Source organism: Micrasema longulum, unplaced genomic scaffold (assembly GCF_059751315.1).
Source record: "Micrasema longulum isolate JH-2025_06_02 unplaced genomic scaffold, ASM5975131v1 h1tg000280l, whole genome shotgun sequence".
Taxonomy (NCBI): domain Eukaryota; kingdom Metazoa; phylum Arthropoda; class Insecta; order Trichoptera; family Brachycentridae; genus Micrasema; species Micrasema longulum.
In genome coordinates this window covers 296193-318062 of record NW_028277484.1, presented here as the reverse complement: position 1 = coordinate 318062, position 21870 = coordinate 296193, and the positions used below count along the sequence as shown (strand labels likewise).

The 21870-nt window shown below is 33.4% G+C and overlaps 2 protein-coding genes across 2 annotated transcripts in view; one reads left to right on the top strand and one right to left on the bottom strand.

Moving 5' to 3' along the window:
• Nucleotides 1-6276: 6276 nt before the first annotated feature.
• On the top strand, nt 6277-16034 carry jhamt (juvenile hormone acid methyltransferase). The gene is made up of 3 exons (XM_088224349.1): nt 6277-6651; nt 7073-7353; nt 14579-16034. The coding sequence occupies exons 1-3, from the start codon at nt 6287-6289 to the stop codon at nt 14761-14763; spliced, it is 831 nt and encodes a 276-aa protein (XP_088080475.1). The 5' UTR covers nt 6277-6286; the 3' UTR covers nt 14764-16034.
• A 1320-nt stretch (nt 16035-17354) lies between these two features.
• kl-2 (dynein heavy chain 2, axonemal kl-2) overlaps nt 17355-21870 on the bottom strand; it is a 73143-nt gene continuing 68627 nt past the window's right edge. Inside the window, exons 70-75 of the mRNA XM_088224347.1 lie at nt 21225-21392; nt 20659-20761; nt 19941-20098; nt 19510-19625; nt 19298-19431; nt 17355-17741 (exon numbers count right to left, since the gene is read on the bottom strand). Coding sequence (XP_088080473.1) covers nt 17602-17741; nt 19298-19431; nt 19510-19625; nt 19941-20098; nt 20659-20761; nt 21225-21392 — 819 coding nt within the window. The 3' untranslated portion in view covers nt 17355-17601. The remainder of the gene's footprint in view (nt 17742-19297; nt 19432-19509; nt 19626-19940; nt 20099-20658; nt 20762-21224; nt 21393-21870) is intronic.

Sequence of the window (21870 nt, the reverse complement as noted above, 5' to 3'; positions counted from 1 at the left end):
CCATGTATTGTAATGTATTAAAAAATACGCTACATACATTTTTTTATTAAAATAACAAATTATTGATTACTATGATTATAGTTACAATTGTAAAAATCCATTGAAAAACCTTTTAAATGCTTTTGGAATCTATTTAAGTTATATTTACGTCACTATGGTTTTATTATTCTTAAAAGTTGTTGATTTACTATTCTGCCGAGTATTGTTTAAAAATCTAGGCTTTTCGTTTTCTGACCGTATCAACATAAAATCCGTATATTCTCATTTTGGCGTTTGATGGTTGAATGCGCGGATTCATTATTACGAAGTTTGGTTCGAAGAACGGACATTTATTGTCCATTTTGGACCCCGCCGTATTTTCTTTTAATAACGAGTACGATACTGTTTTTTTGTATTATTGTTAGATGAATAACACGAAGCCTGGAAGTGCTAATTATTGTCGCCATGATTATTTTATTCGAGATTAACTGCGATGTTTTGGTTACAGTGTGTAGACTTTTTAGATCCAATAACAGCAAAGAATAGATCATGATATTTATTTTAAAGAAACAAACAGTCGACAATGATATAATAACATTGAAATAAATACAGTTTAAAGACAGACCAGCAATGTTTCTAAATTAGAATCGTACATATTATTCAATTGTGTTACAACAAAAGGGTGGGTTTATGTGTATTTGTATGAGAGTAAGTGTAGATGTGTGTTTATGTCTATTAGTGTAGGAGTAAATGTTCAGGTGTGTGTAAGTGTGAACATCATTAAATAGTAAGTGGGATCGTATCGCAGCCAGAAATAATGAGTTTTAATTTATTTTTAAATAAATTAAGGGGCATGTAAAATATATATTTAGATGAAAAAAAAGCATTTTTGTTAGAGCAAGAACGATAGAGGAAAGAGCGCTGTGCATAGTTAGTGCTACAGACTGGCAGATGGAACAAATACTTATTTCTTGTCACGCGAAAGGGGGGGATATTGAAATTAATTTTGGAGAGTCGGTTAAAAGAGTCTACTTTATTATTTAATAATTTATATAAATAGTTTGTAAATTTTAATAAAACAATATTTAAGTCTGGGCAAAGCGTACCTTTTAAGTTTTTATACACACCAAAACATAAGGCGCAAAAATCAGCATGAGAAGTATTATAGCGGATGTTTTTTTCTATTCATTACATAAACAGATTCACATTTAAATACCCGGAAATTATCTAAGCAATTCTTTACAAACTATTCACTATTGTAAAAACATTATTGTTATTTAAATACCAGCTTCAAGTTCAAGTTAAAAAGTTAGTCGTCAATAACACGTGTCATTTCAAATAAATACGAGTAGTGGTGCCGATTCGGTTAGGTTAAATGTTAAACTCTGACTTCCAACATTTTAAGAATTGCGACCTCTTGAAATATAATGAGAATTGCTGATATTTCGAGAAAAATTATTTTATGCAAGGCCTCGACATTTGATTACTATGAAATCGTTTTTAAACTGGGGATTTCAAATGGAAGTGACCCAGAGGCAGACCGAGGAAGAAGTAGCTATATTGTGTTACTTTACTCACCCAGGGATGTACCAACGTCATGAAAGAATCATAACATTAGTTTTATATCAAATACTCTAAAAACTGCTATTGGAAAGTGACTGATAAACATAAGTTTAATGCTTTCCATCTCGATTGCTTTAGTAATCCTAAAATGTCAAATGCGGAAACAATTTATAACAGATTTCTAGAAATATACCGATTAATGTAAAAATACTAAACAAATCACTGCCTGTTGGGCCAGTGATACTTTACTGTCCACAGAAAAATTATAGAAATTACAAATATTAATACACAAATATAATAATTGTGTTTTTTATTAACAGAAAATAAACTTCAAATAGTAGTATGGATAACTCTTCAGAGATTTTCAGATATACCCAAAGAGATGAACACCTTTTTTGATAAGGATAGATATGAAAGTCGACGCTTTTGCAAAGCTGATGACCTGTCATTGGCTATTTTTTAAGTGATTGTTTTACACGCTGCGCGCTGAGTAACATCCACCATTCTACCTGTGTTTTATTTTATTTTATTTATAATATTAATGGCCTAGGCCAATTACAACAATTAATAAATAAAATAAACTTTCAACATATAACGTATAACCTGTTGGACATTTAAATAAAGTTATCAATATAAAATAACCAGCTTACTCTAAATAGCCTATACTTTGTCATATCATCTAAAATGGTTTAATAATTGCATTATTTCTTCAATCCATCCTTTATCCCATGAATGCATATTTTTCTTGTTCAGACATCTTGGAAAGCACAGCCTTAATGTCAAATTTTGTTCAACAGAAATGTAGATCGTGTGAACTGTCGTCAGATGCCATTATAAGTTTAAAACACATAAAACATAAAAATTAGATTCATCCTTAATCGTTTGATATAAATCGGGTTGTGGTCCCGTGGCTAATATTGCAGACTCACGGATCAGAGATCCGAGGTTTGAACCCCACTCTACCCCAAATTGATTCCCATTTCCTAATATATTTCTTTATAACTCGAGTAAATACAGTATATACTTATAATGAACTCGGCAATAGTTATTCCCACGTATCGGATATATTTAATGCAGGGTATTGTTTCGATAGAACAAATCTTTTGAACTTCTTCAAAAATGATAAATGGTAATTAAACTTTTTCTAAAATTATTGAATGAATCAGTAACTTTGTGATTTTCTTGTTATATTATTCCTTTAAAGTGTTTTATTATTTCATTTCATTTTTACATTTATTTCTTAATTGTTTTAAACTTCTATTGAATGTGTTATGCAATTTTTAGTTGAATTTTTGTTTCTAAATATTAGATAAAAAGAAATTTAAGTTTTTTTAAAATAATTCAATTAAATGCGTTCATTTTATAAGTATTATAAAAGGCAATATTGCCGTAAATGTTAATAAAATAAAATAAACATCGTAAGAACGCAAATATATTCTTTTTTTATTTAAAAATATATTATACTCTTCGTATAGTAAAATACATTTATGCTAATATAAAATACACAATAACAAAAACGATGAAATAATGGATTTGTCTACATAAAATATTAAAATTCAATAAATATGTTACACGAGATTTTATTTTAACATCCATAAATATTTTGTTTGATTTTTGAGAAGTAAAAGATCAGGATTTTTATTGTATAAATATTCTTAGTTTAAGTAGGATAATAAGTGATTGTCAATCGTAAATAATGTGTTTTTTAAAATGCATAAATATGAGTAGTTTCTGTGATAAAGTCGCTTATTTCAAACTGAAGCATTGTAAAATTTGGACCAATAAATATTTATTCTATGTTAAATTGTTAAAATTTTAAGATATTGAATACTTAATACGCGGCAAATTTAAATTTATTTAATACGGGCAAAATTTTTGTATGCCTTTTACCTTTATACTGTGTTTTTTCTTTAGTTTTGGGGTTGTATTAAACAATTTAATAATATCGAGGGAAGCATAATATGGCATGTATTAAATAAATTTGATGGGCAGATACAAGTATGTGCATACATCCATGACCAGAAGTACAGAGCTGCATTATTTGTGTACATACAGTATATATGTACGTACATAGGTAGGTACTATAAGCACGCGTGTATGTAGTCTTCTTACTGCATCTCTGCAAGCATCCTTGCATAAGGTGAACATCATTTTAATGCTGATGGACGTTTATTTTTTGTTTCTAATAACTATTATATTCTGATTATTTTTATATATAATTCTTCTATACATGTAATGTCACTAAACTCCTCCTAAACGGTTTAACCAATTTACGTGCGGTTTTCAGCGAAATGTAGATCTTTGCGCTGCGCGTGTTCGTAGATATTAAAATGTTGCATTCGACGAGAATGCATTATGCATAAAAATGGTAGGATGTTGTTTTTTTGTGTTTAAAAAAGTTCGTTTTTAAATGTTTGCAAAAAATATTCGCTTTTTATGGATTCCAAACAGATTCTTTCTATGCATTCCTAATAATCTCTTCCCATTTATTTCTTATTATTGGATTTTTGGTAATACTAAAATAATATTTAATGACATTAAATACATTTTTGAAAATCGTATTCATGAATAAAGTGCACCCCTGTTGGTGAGAATAGCCGAGTTTGAAAATTGAAAATTAATTATTTTATGTTTTGGGATTCAACCATTAACAAGTACCTAGGTACCTACTTATCAATGAAAAGTCTTTTTCCAAGGTAATAGCAGGCAAGCCAACGTTCGGGCAGGACAACGTCTGTTGAGTCCGCTAGTTATTATTTATTGATACACGTAACCTGCAAATGAATACATCTTTGCGTATTATATTCCCCGGGGGGCGATTACGACCGGAGAATATGGAAGCCATACGTTTACTATGACGGTATAGTTGAAGATAAATTCTCTCAAGCGATTACGAAGATACACTATCGACTAGATATCTTCGAGTTTTTTGGTAAGTACATCGATAGCTATTGTGGCCTCCGTAGCGAAGTGATCAAGGCGCTTGACTCACACGCGGAATGTTCCGAGTTCAATGCCGGGTGAGAACAAAAAAAAGTGGTTTTCTCAAGCCTGGGTGTTTTGTCTTCTGGCCTGTTGTGGTGCACAAAAAAAGACACCCCATTCCCACTGTGCACATATACTCACTGTCAGACTTCCAGATTGGAAGTGACAAAAATCATGTTCAAGCGAGCATTGTTTACTTTAGTTATTGTGATTTATTTCAATTTTGAATCGTTATATCGCAGAAGCCTATTTATAATATGAAAGAGAAATAACTAGTTTATTATTTGACATTGCGTGGAGTGAAATTTGATGGTCAAAATAGCAGTGATAGCACCCATCCAGCGGTTAAAATTTGAAAATGTAAGGTAGTTACAGCGCATTGGTCAGATCATTTGACGTTTAAAATGACATAATGCGCATGCGTCGTAAGGTGCAATGACAACACTTCCGAAAAAATGTTGCCTCTGTGAAAAATACAAACAACCGTTTTGTTTTTTTTCATCGATCGCCATATCGGTAAAAACATTTTTGTTACTTGTCTTGTAGATTCTGTTAAATAGCGATCATTTCTGAGCTGTAAAGTACAGTCGTAAAGTAAGGCGATATTGCTAGCTGGGTCATATACTACGAAGCCTCACGAAGTCTTAATGCTAGCCTACGTTCACGTCTTCGGCCGGCAGTTTGTTGGCAGTTCACATCTGAACTACGAGACTTCGTCAATTTTACACACAAAACTTATTTTATACATTTTAGTCTGCATTGCAAGGGATTTGCTAGCGCAGGAGCTAGATTAAGAATTATTTTAGAGCACAAGGCTCCTCACTTTCCTTCATTGGATCTAACGTTAGTTCCCCATCCCCCCCTGCATCTATTCAAAACTTTTCAGTCATATTATTTAACATTATAAATATTGAAAAAGAGTTGTGAACCTTGCGGTCCATATTATAAAACTGTTTAGATTGGGGAGGCTTTGATGTTTACTAAACTATTAATATGATTTTTTGTGTAAATGCTATTTATTGATAATAATTTAAGGAGAGTGGGTTTTTTTTATATTCCCAGAAATCTATTTGTTAACAAAAATAAAAAGCGGGTATCTTATTTATTTATTTAACGTACTTGTCCCGATCGGACCTCCGTAAAACGTGGTCAGTTGAATAAACCAAAAAAAAGTCGCCCATATATTCGGGTAGCGGTCAAATAAACCGGAGCCGCGGTTGGACCTCCCCCCTGCCCCCTCCCCCGGGCCTCCCCGAACCGTCACCCGCCTGCGGACGGGAACACCGATAGGCAACTCAACTATCAGATTGTTGCGCTAGGTTAGGGTCAAGGAACCGAAGGTCCCCAGATAGCACCCCGAGTGGCCTTCCGTGTGACGTATCCGCAGGGGACGGAGACGGTGACGGTGACGTCGGCGACTGCCTGCCGAGGTCGCGCCGGGCTACAATCTCTTATCCACGGCTAGGAACACAATACAATCTCATTATTCTCCACAATAGAGCACCTGCGGGAGGGTCAGGGCATCCAGACATAACCCAGTCGTTCAATACTCGATACTGGATAGAAGCGGCACTCAGTCTCGAGGAGTCGTCTCTGCGCGGGCTCGGAGTCGGACGGATGAAGATTTTTTTAACCCGGGCTCCGCCATCCCAAAAACTGGTCGCCACACGGACTGAGGAACGATTTACCTACTCCCAAATATCAGTCCGGCGAGCCTATATAACGCATAGAGTGCGCAGTGGAGGGGTCAGTTCCGGACATGAACAACGCCGACTTGTACGCCGCGGCCAACGGGCTGCAGCGGCGCGACGCCGAGGACGTGCTGCGGGAGCACGGGCGGCGCGTGCGCTGGGCCAGCGCGGGCGGCGACCGCGTGCTGGACGTGGGCTGCGGCGACGGCGACGTCACGCTGCGCGTGCTGCGCGCCCACCTGCCGCCCTCGTACTCCCGCCTGGTGGGGGCGGACCTCTCCTCCAACATGATCCAGCACGCCAACTCCCTCTACAGCGACCCCAAGGTGGACTTCTGCGTGATGGATATAGCGGGAGACATCGACGCCGATCTCCGAGAAACATTCGATCATGTATTTTCCTTCAACTGCCTTCATTGGGTGCAAGATCAGAGGTAAGATGCGAAGAAATTCAAAAACAAAAATATGGAGCACATTTTCAAAACGTGCGCAACTTATTATGCACACTTTTATTTAATTTTATATATCCCGTGTAATTATTTTATAAAATAAGAATTATCTTTTTTAATAAAATGTATTGAATCGCTTAGAAATCTAAAAAGAAAAATATTTGACGAAAAATTCTCACGACGGCGCGGCGTGAAAATAAATGCTGAAAAAAACGGTAATTTATGTACATACAAAATAATACACTGAAATACTACAAATTGAGCTATTTTTAGTTTAAAATATATTTATATAATACGTTAAACATACCGAATTTGCTATTTTCATTTTTAAACTTTTTTTGTGATTGTAGTTATATTAAATAATAATTTTAACCATTCTGAAATTAATCGAATTATTTTCATTCAGATCCGCGCTAAGAAATATTCATTCATTGCTGAAACCAGGAGGTGACTGTGTATTGAGCTTCGGAGCGAAAAATGAAATATTCAACGTCTACAAAATACTGGCTGAAAATCCACGGTGGTCAACTTATATGAAAAATTACGCGCAATATGTATCTCCTTACCATTACTCCACGGACCTAGAAGAGGAGTTCAGGAGTATCATGACCCAGGCGGGATTTAACAAAGTCCACGTGGAATACAAGCAAAAAGTATTCCATTTCTATGGAATCAAGAACTTGAAAGGTAAGCACAAGCTTTTTACTAAATATTAATTTTATCAGCCCTCGAGGCTTTGGTGAAATTTTTATTTGTCAGATGGTGATTTTCATATTTTTCGTCGGAAATACTCGGTTTTTATTTTTTTTATAAATAAACTTTGAAGCATATTCCTTTTATCAAATTTCTATGTACGAAAGTATACAGGTTTCAACAAATCTTAAAAACGTTAATGATTTGAATAGGTTTTTTGTTTATGTACCAAAGTACTGAATATAAAATATATTAATTAAACTATTCTCCAACTCAACGTTAGCCTCTTAATGTTTTTTCACGTATACTCATAAATATTGAAATTCCGTTCCTCGGTCATCATAAAGGCTATAATATAATAATGGTTTTCAGGCACCTCTACCCAGAATGGTCAGACTTATTAACGGAAATCATAATCTGAATTATGTTAGTTGTAATTTATATAATTTCAAAAATAAATAATAATATTAAATAAATTCTTTTACATCTGTTATCAACCTGTGCCGTGATAACAAACGTTACATATGTAAATATCGAGACGGTATAAAGTAAAATATATATTTGTTCGAAAATGTGTATATTTGTATTAAAATTTGAAGCGTCTTCGTCGGTAACCTGTAATTAAATATGTTTAGAAAAAAAATTGTTTTTCGTATGGAAAATTTAATTTTACTTTGTAGACAAAATTTATCTTATCTTTTTTTATTTGAAAATTTATTTATAAACCCTTACGGATTATTACATTTATTTAATTTATTTTATTATCATTGAGAACATAAGAGTATCCAATTCATTTTCAATATTAATATATAACAGAACAGATTGATTAAAGAGAAAAAGGGAAAAAAAGTCATGTAAAATGAACGTACATATTACAATTTGGAAATTGCCTTCCTAAGGGAAATCCCACTGTCATGAAACATATCGACATCCGAGACGATACGATTGAATAACATGATTGCTCCTATAATCAATGTTTGTCCATTATATTTATTTGTCCTTAGCCTTTTTATTGTTTCGTTTTTAGCTTTATGTTACTGTATACTATTTGATTGTTTCGTTGTAATATATTATGTTCAAAATCGAATTTATCCCTAAATTTATTTAAATAAAAAATAAAATAATTAATGAGACGATAATTACTGTCGAACGGCACAAATATGAAAATTATATATACGAGTACATGCGTTTTTCATATTTTTTATAGCCAAATGTAAGTGCCTAAATAATCACAAAAAGTATTAATTTATTCGACAAAGAGAAAAGCTCTCTAAAATATGTTTTTGATAGCACCTTCGTTACTTTTCGTCGTTGGATTTTTTTTTTAAATTGTATAATTTAGATAGGTACAACCCGTTAAATTTTAAATGTTTTTTTTTAACTGTAGATGTATGACGAATGTGTTCTAAAATGCAATGTAAAACAGGTTTGCTGGAACGGCCCGTATTACAGTGGGAAGTTATATTTTATCTGAAATTTTATCGACAAAGTAAATTTGTGTTTTTTGTGTGAAAAATATAATATGAATACATTTTTTTCTAAGCGTGTTCAATTACAGGTTACTGACGAAGATACTTAAAATTTTCGTACAAATATACACATTTTCTTACATAAATATAGATTTTATTTTATACCGTCTTGTTACGTACCGATGAAGCGTTTGCAATCGCGGTCCTGGTGGTGCCCAATACTCATAATGCCTATATCACGTATATATAAAAATTCGCCCCAATTCTGTTTTCGAATGATATTTTATTATTGTTTGTGGTAGTTACCGATGTTCTTTAATTTTAAAGTACTTAATACATTTTATTATCATTCATCGTTTGTATTTATCCAAAAATTGGTACAAATCGGAAAAAAGTATGGTGAAAACTGGCTTTTAGAAAAAAACGTTTCTTGTGGTTAATGATATTTCAAATACGCAGTACATAATTGAGTAATATAATTTTATTTCTAGATTTCAGATAAGCAAAAATAATGGTAAAATTTTGTTGGAACTACCTAATTAGGTACTTGAAAAATTCATGCATGAAAAAAACCTAGGTAACTAAACTGCAATCGCAATGACTTAATTGCATTTAAAAAAAAAAAAGAAGAAAATGCAATTCGTATTTACCCACATATATATATTGACCAATTAATACAGAGACGCACCCTATATAGTAACATATTTACCGTAGTTACATAGTTACCGAGTTTGTTTATGCACATACTACAAAAAATTGGAGAATACACATTTTTGGTATATTAAAAAGTTTGTGTTTAAATATTTACAATCAACATTCGTATTTGGTGGATATCAATCGTATTCTTTCCTAACTTTTTTTTAACCCTTTATTTCTTTTCACTGGATTTTGGGGAACGCAAAAATAATATTAACTCACATTTATTATATTTTAAAGATACATTCCTATCAATGCACCCATGTAAGTAAGAAGAGCTTCGCAATTGCGCCGCTTGGCGTTGTTTGACGACAAAAAATAATACTTTTACTTGAATTTGAGTTATTTTAAGCTTTTTTTAATCACTTGTGGACAAATGGTTACAATAGGTGCGAAGGTTTTCACGGTCACTGTTATCAATATTATGTATCTTTTTTGGGTGATACCGTGTATGTTGGATTTGATCCGACGTTTCGGCTACATCCAGACAAATCCGCAATAGCGGAACACTTTATAGACACAGGACATTTTTTCGCCTTTGAACCAAAAATTCTACATAAACCTAGTAATTATAGTGCACGAATAATAAAAGAGGCAATTGAAATACACAGACATCCAAATAATATAAACAAAGACGACGGGCTTAAATTAAATTCAACATGGTTCCCAGCACTACATATGACAAAAACGAAGAGAAATGTGCCTACTGCAGGCTGCGACACAGTACAAATTACTAGTACATAAACATAATTATTCTTTCCTACAAAACAAGAAATGTGCCTACTGCTGACTGTGACACGGTACAAATTACTAGTACTTAAACACATACATTTCTCTATAAAACACACAGTTTTCCCTGAAGATGGCTCCTGCAATGGTAGCCGAAACGTCGGATCAAATCCAACATACACGGTATCACCCAAAAAAGATACATAATATTGATAACAGTGACCGTGAAAACCTTCGCACCTATTTAACTAACCTCTATGGGGAGGAAATTTACAATTCTACACGCCTGCTGGACAGCAACAGACAGAAAAGAGACAAGCTATTAAATACTCTATCTTTTTTGTTGCGCTGCCGTGCTCAGGTAGTCACACCACACTTCATTACAATTAAACGACATATTCAATCACCTAAAGCTGAGAGAATATTTCAGAGAGCAGAACAAGCCTTAATAAGAGAGAGGATTAACGATACACGTAAGCTACTCAACGGTGTATCTGAAATTCTCTACAAACTTCATTTATACTTAAGTGCAATATTAGCACCCAATGACTGGACAAAAATTGATTCGATTACTTATCGTCAATCGGAAAAAGTGAAGTTTATCCAGGAAAATAAACAAAAACGAAAATTTGAAAAGATTCGAAAGACGCAGACCAAAATCAACAAATGTTTGGATCCAAATACGGTGGTTAAGAACTTATCTAATCACAAATTAAGCTCAAGTGAAATAGAAGTATTGGCAAAAGGGTTCAATTATGCCATAACCCCTAAATTTATCCCAGTTGTGGATATCATCTGTGGAGTTGAAGCATCTCTACGCAAATTACCTACGGTTGTAGCGGAAGAAATCCGCCAAGATACGAGTATCATTCTACGACGAGCGAAGCCTCCAATATCGAACTTGTCAACATCTCAACGACAAGCCCTAAAAGAATTACGAAGAAATTCAGACATTGTTATATTACCAGCAGATAAGGGCAATACAACTGTAATATTAAACAAAACGGATTATATACAGAAAATGCGCGTACTAGTAGAAACATCTACATACAGGAAACTAAAAAGGAACCCAACCGATAAATTTGATAGAAAAACGAGAGAATTAGTGAAAACATCAAAAATACCCAAAGAAGTGCAACAGACACTATTTGTGAAAGCCTCAAGGACACCCTCGATATATGGCCTTCCCAAGATACACAAAAAGGATATGCCCCTTAGACCTATAGTTAGCAATATAGGAGCTCCAACTTACAAACTGGCCCAGTATTTATCGAAACAGTTGCAATCACATACTGGAAAGACCAACTCGTTTGTAAAAGATTCGGCTCATTTTGTAAGCCTTCTTAACAACATATCTGTGACAGAAAAGGACATTTTAGTAAGCTTTGACGTAGTATCGCTGTTTACTAATGTACCAATGGGAGACTCGATGGCTCTTCTGAGTGAAATTTATGAAAAAGACATGTGCGATATGTTTGAACATTGCCTTAAAAGTGGCTATTTTTCATTTCAAGGTGAAATTTATGAACAAATAGAAGGAGTGGCCATGGGTTCTCCACTTTCGCCAGTGATAGCAAATTTCTTCATGGAAAAATTTGAAGATACAGCATTGAATACAGCAACTCTTATACCGAAAGTGTGGCTGAGATACGTAGACGATATCTTTGCAGTCTGGCCACATGGGATGAATGAATTAAATACCTTTCTAGATCATTTAAATGCATTACATCCTCTGATAAAGTTTACAATGGAATTACAAACGAACGACTCTCTTCCATTCTTGGATGTAGAAGTAAAAAGAAAACCAAACGGCAGTCTTGGGCATACGGTATATAGAAAACCAACACATACGAATCGATACTTACACGCTGATTCACATCATCATCCAGCCCAAAAACGAGGATTAATAAATACACTTCTAACAAGAGCGACTCGAATATGCGAAGATTCCGAAAAGGGCGAAGAGTTCAACAAAATTTCACATGCATTGGAGCATAATGGATATAAGAAGAAACAAATTGACAACATTATTAAATCGCATGGGACAAAGAAGAACAAGGAAGAAGATATTACCAGAGGGACTGCATACCTACCATATGTACAGAATGTAACTGACAGGATAGCCAAAGTGCTGAAGAAACAAAATATTGCAACAACGTTTGGGACTGTGGGAAAAATAAAAGACCATTTAGTAAAACCAAAAGATAAAAATCCTCTGGAAACTGAAGCCGTGTACAAACTAAGTTGCCAAGGATGTGAAAAAGTGTATATTGGACAAACAGGGCGCACAGCAAAGATGAGAATTGACGAACACAAAAGAGCGTGTAAACTTGGACATCCAGACAAATCCGCAATAGCGGAACACTTTATAGACACAGGACATTTTTTCGCCTTTGAACCAAAAATTCTACATAAACCTAGTAATTATAGTGCACGAATAATAAAAGAGGCAATTGAAATACACAGACATCCAAATAATATAAACAAAGACGACGGGCTTAAATTAAATTCAACATGGTTCCCAGCACTACATATGACAAAAACGAAGAGAAATGTGCCTACTGCAGGCTGCGACACAGTACAAATTACTAGTACATAAACATAATTATTCTTTCCTACAAAACAAGAAATGTGCCTACTGCTGACTGTGACACGGTACAAATTACTAGTACTTAAACACATACATTTCTCTATAAAACACACAGTTTTCCCTGAAGATGGCTCCTGCAATGGTAGCCGAAACGTCGGATCAAATCCAACATACACGGTATCACCCAAAAAAGATACATAATATTAAATGGTTACAAGTTCAAAAAACGACTATATATGCGTTAGGCATCACTGAGCGTTTGGGCATCAGTTAAGTGTCATATTTTTTTAGGGCTCAGGGCACATCTATGTATTAATTGGTCGATGCCTACATTTTTTCTCAAGCCCGGGTGTTATGTGATGTAATTCGCCACTGTGATTAGGCCCTCCTGGCCTGTTGTGGTACAAAAAAAATAAAAGAAAAAAAAAATCTGATAAAATAATATGACGAATTTTTATACATTTGCATTTATTTGTACACATTTTTGCCTACTTGCTGAACAACCAGCGAACAAAATCTCACAAGCCTTGTATATCTTTCCTTCTCAAAAATATTTTCGTCTCCACTATAGTATAAATCTATATTGTACAAATTTTGACGAAATGAACTAAACTCCATATGGGATAAAACCAGTACTTATGTAACTGCAAACATTTATATGTATTTAATAGTACATAATATGTACTTACCGGGAGCGTGCGGTGAGGTTTTTGATTAGGGAAGCAATTAATATATAAGTAATTGGGACATAATAATATAATAAGAAAGGAAATTAAAGACAAACTAAATACAATATACATATGATTAGAAATAATAACAATAATTGTACATATCTAGTAATAAATTGTAAAAACAAATAAACCAACTTCACTTTATATGCTATGGTAAATAACTGCGAAGTATTTTGTGGCATTTTATTTTATTTGACTAAAATGCAGTGAAACCAAAACAGACATTATTTTGTTAAAAACATGACTTTTCAACGAAAAAGAATTGGTCATTATTTGAACCCGAAAAATCAACATATGTAGTAGATTATAAACTTTTTTCTTATAACAAATCAACATTATATTGTTGTAATGTTTGAATTAAATTCTACATTTTATTTTGTATTTCTACTCCACCACAAAATAATAATTAAAATGTTATGTTCAGCGCCAAAATACCAAAATCGCATATCTGTGCTGCGCGGCGCGGCGTTGCGTTTACATCGCATCTAAACTACATGGAAAATAATGTATTGCTATGCTTCGATTGCTTCCGTTGCCTAGTGAGAATTTTAGTCTGCGCCTGCGCCCGGACTGCGCGTTCAGTACGGCGCTGGAACGGAATTTAGAATTTGGTTCCATCGCGATCGTTCTTTAAATCAATACCCAGCCAGCCAGTAAGTAGCAAGTACTCATCGATCAGTACGCGCATGACAGCGCTGGTAAATGGATGTGCTGGGAGGTCACGTTGCTTTTTAACATCTTTTTATAAGGCGATAGTAAAATTCCTCCTCAATTCATCGCGATTATTGATAAAATTATTACTACATTATTTGTTTATAGTAATCTAAATTTTATGTATTATGACTGATAATTCATTTATTAAACATGATTTGCCAAAATGTAGGGGAACTCATGGTTCCATGCGTTCTATGAACGGACCGCGCATGGTACATACAAAATTATTGTTAAAATTCCTCATTTCAGGTTAGTATTGACACAGTCTCTTACATTTTTTAATCTTTCAGATTCCGTATTCGCTGTGAATCCTTTCTTGGACAGCATCCCTCCCAGTATGCACGAAGCTTACTTCGACGACTATTTGGAGGTTGTACGTAAACTGGACCTCATAGATGAAGGAAACAATAATATTGGAGACAAGCTTACCATCAGGGCACCATACCACTTCATCGTTGCATATGCCGTCAAATAGCAAAATAAGTATACATGTATACAATCATAGAAGCATCGCAAGAAAATACGGAAGTTCATTGTTTAACTGAGACCCGGTTGCACCAAAATGGGCGAATTGTGTTGCTGAAGCACGTTTTTTCATGCAATCCATTTCGTTTATTTTGACTAAAACGGTTTTTTTTCTTTTAACTGTTTTTTTATTCTTTTGAAGGCGCTAAACGTTTTAAAATCCGCTCCGGAATTTGATGCGTAAAATTACGTGCTATCATTTATCCACGCATTTTGGATCGTTGCATTATGCGGTCATTTCGCGAGTTTGTAATTGGCGATCTAAAAGGCGAGAAGATATAAATCGTGCGATAAAAATGTGTTAAAATGAGGAAGTTCGATGGGTTTATCAATTTTTTTAAAGCCAATCAACAGGCTTAAGTAAGCCCCAACATATTGGCATTAATGAGTCATACTTAATCTATACTTAATCTAAACAGTCTTTAAATCTATTTCAATTTACAAAATGTATAAATATAGCATAATCTAAGCGGACATGGCAAGTGTGTCATCGGGAGTCAAGAGTGACAAAACCGTTTAAAAAAATAACTTATTAAAAGACAATCAAAGTAAGACGATTTTTTTATGTATCGTATAATCAGCGCTATGAGTTATTTTATTTTGAAATTACTCCGCACGTGACGTTACAAGTTCTCGTCGGAGAACTGATTGTTGAGTTGGCTTCTCAGAAACCGGAAATCTAACACTATCATTGATTTATTGGGAAGAACTTGTGACGTAGTTCTTTTTTCTCGATACATTTTAGAGAAACTTCGCCATACAATATTAAATGACCTGATTTTAACCGCGTGCGAGAAAACATTTTTTATACCCAATTTTCCGTAGCACTGAATTTCCTCATTGTTTTTATGCATTTTTGATCATTTTCTCCATAAAATTGAATGTTTTTGACTAAAATTATTGATAAGACGCACCCCAAAATGTATCTATCATTTTTTAGAAAAAAAAATGTTTTGGACGATAAGACGCATCGGACCATAAGACGCATCATTTATGGTTGAATTTTCAGAGTAAAAAAGTGCGTCTTATGGTCCGAAAAATACGGTATGTCTTTTTCGGCAGCTAATTAAGTGTTGTAATTATTATGAAGAGTTTAGGATGGCAGCATAGAGCTTTTAAACTAATGTGTTCGAATTTAAATATTATTAATTGTTTTTATTATGTTATAGAAGTATAACCCCAATTCAACAGTCAGGGAATTCATTTTGTAGATTTAAAAAATATATAAATGTCCTATTATAAAGAAATGGGTGTTGGTAAATTGAAGTAATTATTGTGATATTATTTTACTTGTTAAGTTGTTTTTAAAGGTTTTTTTTATTTAAAAAAAATAGACATATTTTCGTCAATAACACGATAGTCCGCGGTACTTACTAGAACTTTATTTGTATTAGTGCTTAGCCACAGTGGCGAGCGTTTTGCGACCCGGCGCGGGCGCGGTCACTATGGACACTACACCTGTTACCATATGTTTGAGTTTAACGCTCGCCACTACGGTCACGTACTTAAGTGTAGGTAAAATAAACTTATCATGCAGCCACTAAAAACATTGGCTTTTGCTACTTTTCATCAAATAAATTATTTTTAAGGTTTTTTGTGCACCAAAAACATGAAGGTTTTTAAAATATTTTTTTTAGTTTTTAAATGAAAATAAATATTTATTACATACATTATTTTTATTTGATGTGGGTGTCAAAATGTAATTTTGGATTCTTAATTTCACATGACAAATGATGCACAGCTAAATAGACGCATTACAAGTCAAGTTTTGAATCAGGTTGTGGTCCCGTGGCTAGTGTTGCGGACTTGCGGATCAGAGGTCCAGGGTTCGAATCCCACTCTACCCCAACTTGATTTCCATTTTCTAAAAGTGAGTTATTTACAACTCGCTGAAAATGGCCACCAAATTGAAACATTTTGGTAAATTATAGTTTGGCATTTAAATTTGTGAGTAATTCCCTTCCTAGTATTCATTTTATAACTTCCGTTGTGACCGGACACGACGCTATGCAGAAAAATGCCATCATGTGTGATTAGAAAAGGCTTTAATTGCAATGCAACACAACAAATATATAATTTATTTGTAAATGCAATCCAATTTTTGAAGCATATAAATAAAAATAATGACAGAGTGTTATAGCTGTGGCAACGAGTTACACAGAACTATGAACTAAGGAAATATGTATCTCTTTCTATCGAATCTTATGTAGAGAGCAATTAAATATTTGCAAAATGTGAGATGCAGCTAGTAAGAGAATAACGTATCTATTTATTATATGTCAGTGCACATAACCATAAGGTTTATAGAATGAGAATAATCATTATTAGCCTAATTACGGATCCCGTGCAATACTGTTATTTGTTACAATAAATATATTTTCACAAAATACTTGATTTATTCCCAATTTCCTTTATCAGCTTGAATAAAAGTGAGTTATTTTTTTATATTTATTTATTTTTGTTAAAAAGATACAATAATAACTTACTTTGGATTCCACAAAAGTAAGAACTAAAATAATAAATAATGTTTTCTTACCATTATTGAAAAATTCATAGTGTGTAAGCAAAAGTAATTCAGTTTAAAAACAATAATATACCAGTATATATATTGAAAACATAACAGTTCATATTGAAGACATAGGTGTTCATATAGAAGACATAAAAGTTTGTATTGAAAACATAAGAGTTGCTATTAAAAACAATAGTTTAAATCAAAAAACCTAATATTATATATAATAAGTACATAACAGTTACAATTAAAGATATAAGATTTCATATTATATTAAATTTATGTGCCAAGTGTGCAGAGTAGAGCAGTTCCTCTTTTGATCCAAAAATTGGAGTCTTGTTTCCCGGCAGTCAAATCAACCCCTACGACAAATGCACCCTTCCGCAAGGGATAGTAATATGCGGGGCAAGTATATTTATCTAAAACATCAATCCAAAACATTTATTACACATTTTTTCAAATCATAAACATAATTTTATTTTGTCCGTCTTGTAGTGTGGTGGTTGGCATTTTTAACTACCATGCACGAGGCCTATAGGTATAATAATTGTTTGATTTCTGACAAATTCTACATAAAATATTTATTGTAAAAAATTGTTCTACAATATAAAGTTTCATTGTGTTTGAACTGGATCGTAAGCATTAGACTGATTTTCTTTGTATGCATGTAGCAAACTATTGTGATCCGCTGTATTTGGTGTAACACAGTACCCTGTGCACCATTAGGTGTGATTAAGCGAATTATGATAGTTTCATCTATTTTTTGTAAAATAAATTAACCTATACATAATATTTAAAAGGCTATAAAAATGGAAAATGGAGGCGAGTAGAAATAAAATGGATGTATTATTTGTAAAAACTAGAATTCTTTCGAGTTCTTTACTCCATTAGAAATACATTTCATGAATGTACAGTTTCTTTTTTTAAATCGCTTTACGTTACTTTGATATTTGCCTAAGCGCCCATTACTGGCCGCTCAGATCATGTCAGAACCGCGGAAGACGAACCTGACTTAGGAGGATTGCACAGGAGCTAACAGCTGGAAGAAAGACCTAGAGAAAGAGTGGATCCAATTCTCATCTACAGTGATGTACTGACTCGAGAAGATTTTACTTCAAGGGGCTCAAACAAGCTTTCAAATTGCAAACTCATTTCCACTTTTGGTTGACGGTAAGCAATCAGCGGCACCCATCAGGCGAAGAGCGTTCTCATATGTAAATGTTTGGCCAAGATATTCTCTACGCGGTCTTTTGAGATGCTTACCATCTCCACATTGTCACTCACTCACTTTGGGATCAGCTATCATGATACTGTGAATTTTTTATATTTTCTGGAATTGTGACCTCATTCGGGCATACACTTCGGTGCTCATCCGAAATACTTGTACGACCAAGTCTGAATTCAGCTGTCCACTGTTTTATGGTTGCGTAAGAGGGAAAAACCTCCCCATAAACAGAATCCAAATTGCGTTTAATTCCTTCATTTGTTTTTCATAAATTCAAAAAATCATTTCAAAAAGTAATAATAAATCATGGCACGATTATTCGGCTTGATCCATTTTTTTTATGACACCTAACTGAATTACTTGTAAATGGTCTCACACAGTCAAAACACACTGAAATTAGTTAAAATGTTGACATCTCCGTAGATTGTTCTTAAGAAGAATGTATTTTTTTGCACACTACGAGCTATCTGTTGATAAGAGCATTAATTATCAGCCCACCTAATACACACAATCAATTTCCTCTGTAAATTTTCTTTCTGTAATACAGTTCAATATATATTTGTTCATCGTTAAAGTATCAAATCTAGATACGCTGCAATTGGAATCCCAATACAATAATGCCCTGTGCACCACTGGGTACAAACAGGTAAATCATGATGATGGTGAAAATGAAGATATGAAAAAAAATACAAAAGGAAATAAATTTGATTTTGTACGAAATGTCTGAAAAATAAATACACAAATGGTTACTTTTCAATCTCCTGCCTCCCATTTGAATAGGTTTGAAGTGGATAGGACTCATAGGAAACACGAGCTGCATAGCTTGAGGTTCTATAAGGTGCATTTCTTTCTTAAACCAACTGGCTCCTTCCAGATATAATCCTCTGGAAAAGAAATTATTTTAGAAATATGTATTACAAACACACTTCAGCGAGTAAGATGAAAATAATTGTTCTACTGACCTAACAAAAACTCCCCCATCAGGTGGCGGTCTAACAAAGGCTGATTCTTCAATACCATAGACAGTGAACTCCCAGCAGAGCGTGTCTATTGGCCAGCCTTCTTTACGAGCAGTAGTCTAAAAAAAATAATAAATACAAAACAGTGCAATCCATTTGAAAAAATCACCTAAGCTTTTCACATTTAAACAAATCTCTTCAGTACTGTACCAATTCTATAATTTTATCGCATTTTCTACCACGCATAAGTCTCTGATTTGATTCCCGACAATAAAACATGAAACATTTATTTAAAAAGTTGTTTTTACACAGAAATATTTCATAATTTCTGTAGCTCTTAGTAGATAAAACAGGAAAGGTGGAATAACAAAAATACTTAAAACTAGATAAAAAATTATAACAATGTTTGATGCGATCGAATGAAAGATTTCAACCTGCATCACAGCAGTGAGGAAACCAGTGGGTGTGTTAAAGGCCGGCAACCAGCACAGAGTAGGGGGAGTGCGGGGCGCTGCGGCCCAGGCCGCTAAGTGGGCCCCACGGGCAGACAGCTCCCGACACCATGACCCTAGGGGCTTTACTGACGGTCGGGCTGGAAACATTTACTTTAGTTAGTAATTTGACTACATCCTCTTAAATATTTGAAATGATTTGAAAAATGAAAAATTTATCACGTAAATATGTTTTCACTTAATTAATGTTTATTGTTCTTTATCAATTCTATCAGTTTTATAATAAAATAAAGTAAAAAAATGTTTATGACTTTAAAATACTATTAAACAGTATGATTGTACTCGAAAGAATCATTTGTAATTTATTTCAATGTAGGGAATATCTATGGATCACATCATGGACGTACTCCTCCCTTTTTGACCTAAGTAACATGTATTTTTACAATCGTAACAATTAAGAAAGTAAATTACTGAGTTGGAATACTTATTTTTTTTGTCTTTATTATTAACTAACAAATAAGCCTAAGAGCTACTATTAAGGTGCGGTGCATTTATTTTTATTTACTTTAACATATATCCAACTTAATAATTAAGAGTTATTTTTTTATTATTATTAGTTCAATACAATTGAATCTATTGCGATAAATAACGTATATAAAACCTTAGTTAAAAACCTAATAAGAGAGAAACAAGCAAAGACCTTTGATCCACGGGGGTGGTACTTTCCCTTCAAACAAACACTGGTACATAACTTCCAGCTCCTCACTCATCACAACTAATCCCGCAATGGCTTTTTTAAGTTCCTTAAACCAAAATTATTTATTTATTTATTGAGTTGGCATTCATTTTGTAGAACTCCATATAATTTATTCAAAGCATAGTTTGATTTTTATATTGAAATTAAAAATTATATAGATGATTACTTTTTGTATAGATATATCTGAAGTTTAATATTGAAATAACATTTATCAATGAAAAACAACATTCACATTTACAGTTTTTTTTTTGTCAGATATCGGTTTTAATTTAAAATCATTCATTTTTGTTAAATGCACAGTGTCCTATGCACCACTGGGGACAGAAAGAGGAATGATGAATGATTATGAAAATGTACAATACTTTATATTGAAGTAATAATGAAAAAGAAAAAAAAGTGACTTTGAAGTGAGAATCCTAAAACAGGCATTCATTTGCCTATTTGAGGCCACACTGATTCTGATGTAAAAATTAATTTGAAAATAAAAATGGAATAAAATTTTGACTCACCTTCAATCCATTTGCAATATATTTAATGAGAGTATTGAAATACACAAGCTCTTGAGTTAGTGAAACACATAATGGCATTACGGCTTCAGGACCCATTAATTTTTCCGTTGTTTCTATATCAATTACATTGGGAAGTTTGCTCAACATTTCGATTGCCAATGTATTCACCTAATGAAAAATTACAAATAATAAAGATGGAAATAATATTCCCATTCTAACGGAATCTAACGCCCGGTCATTCACTGAAAAGGGACGAGAATATACAGATTTGTAAATGAATACGAGCATATTGTTCTCCGTTCCCTTGTAAGCAAGTGTCTGGTTCTTTGTGCCAGCTGAAACTATGATACCGGCTCTGGTTTTACCACAACTTGATTCCCATTTTTTAAGCATTAAAGTTATTACAAATTAACTAAAAATGCCCAAAAATCACATATTTAGGTAAATCATAAAGTAAATTAATATATTTTTTTGTTTGAATAGATAAGAAATATTCAATACAAAAACTTTAAAAGTGTAAGCGAACATGTCTATAGGAGAAAAAATATTTTTATACATCAAATAATTCTAAAAATACACTCGTGTGCCCACACTCTTTTTCGTTCAGATGAAGTGTTTTGTACATACTCAATGTGATCTTCATATA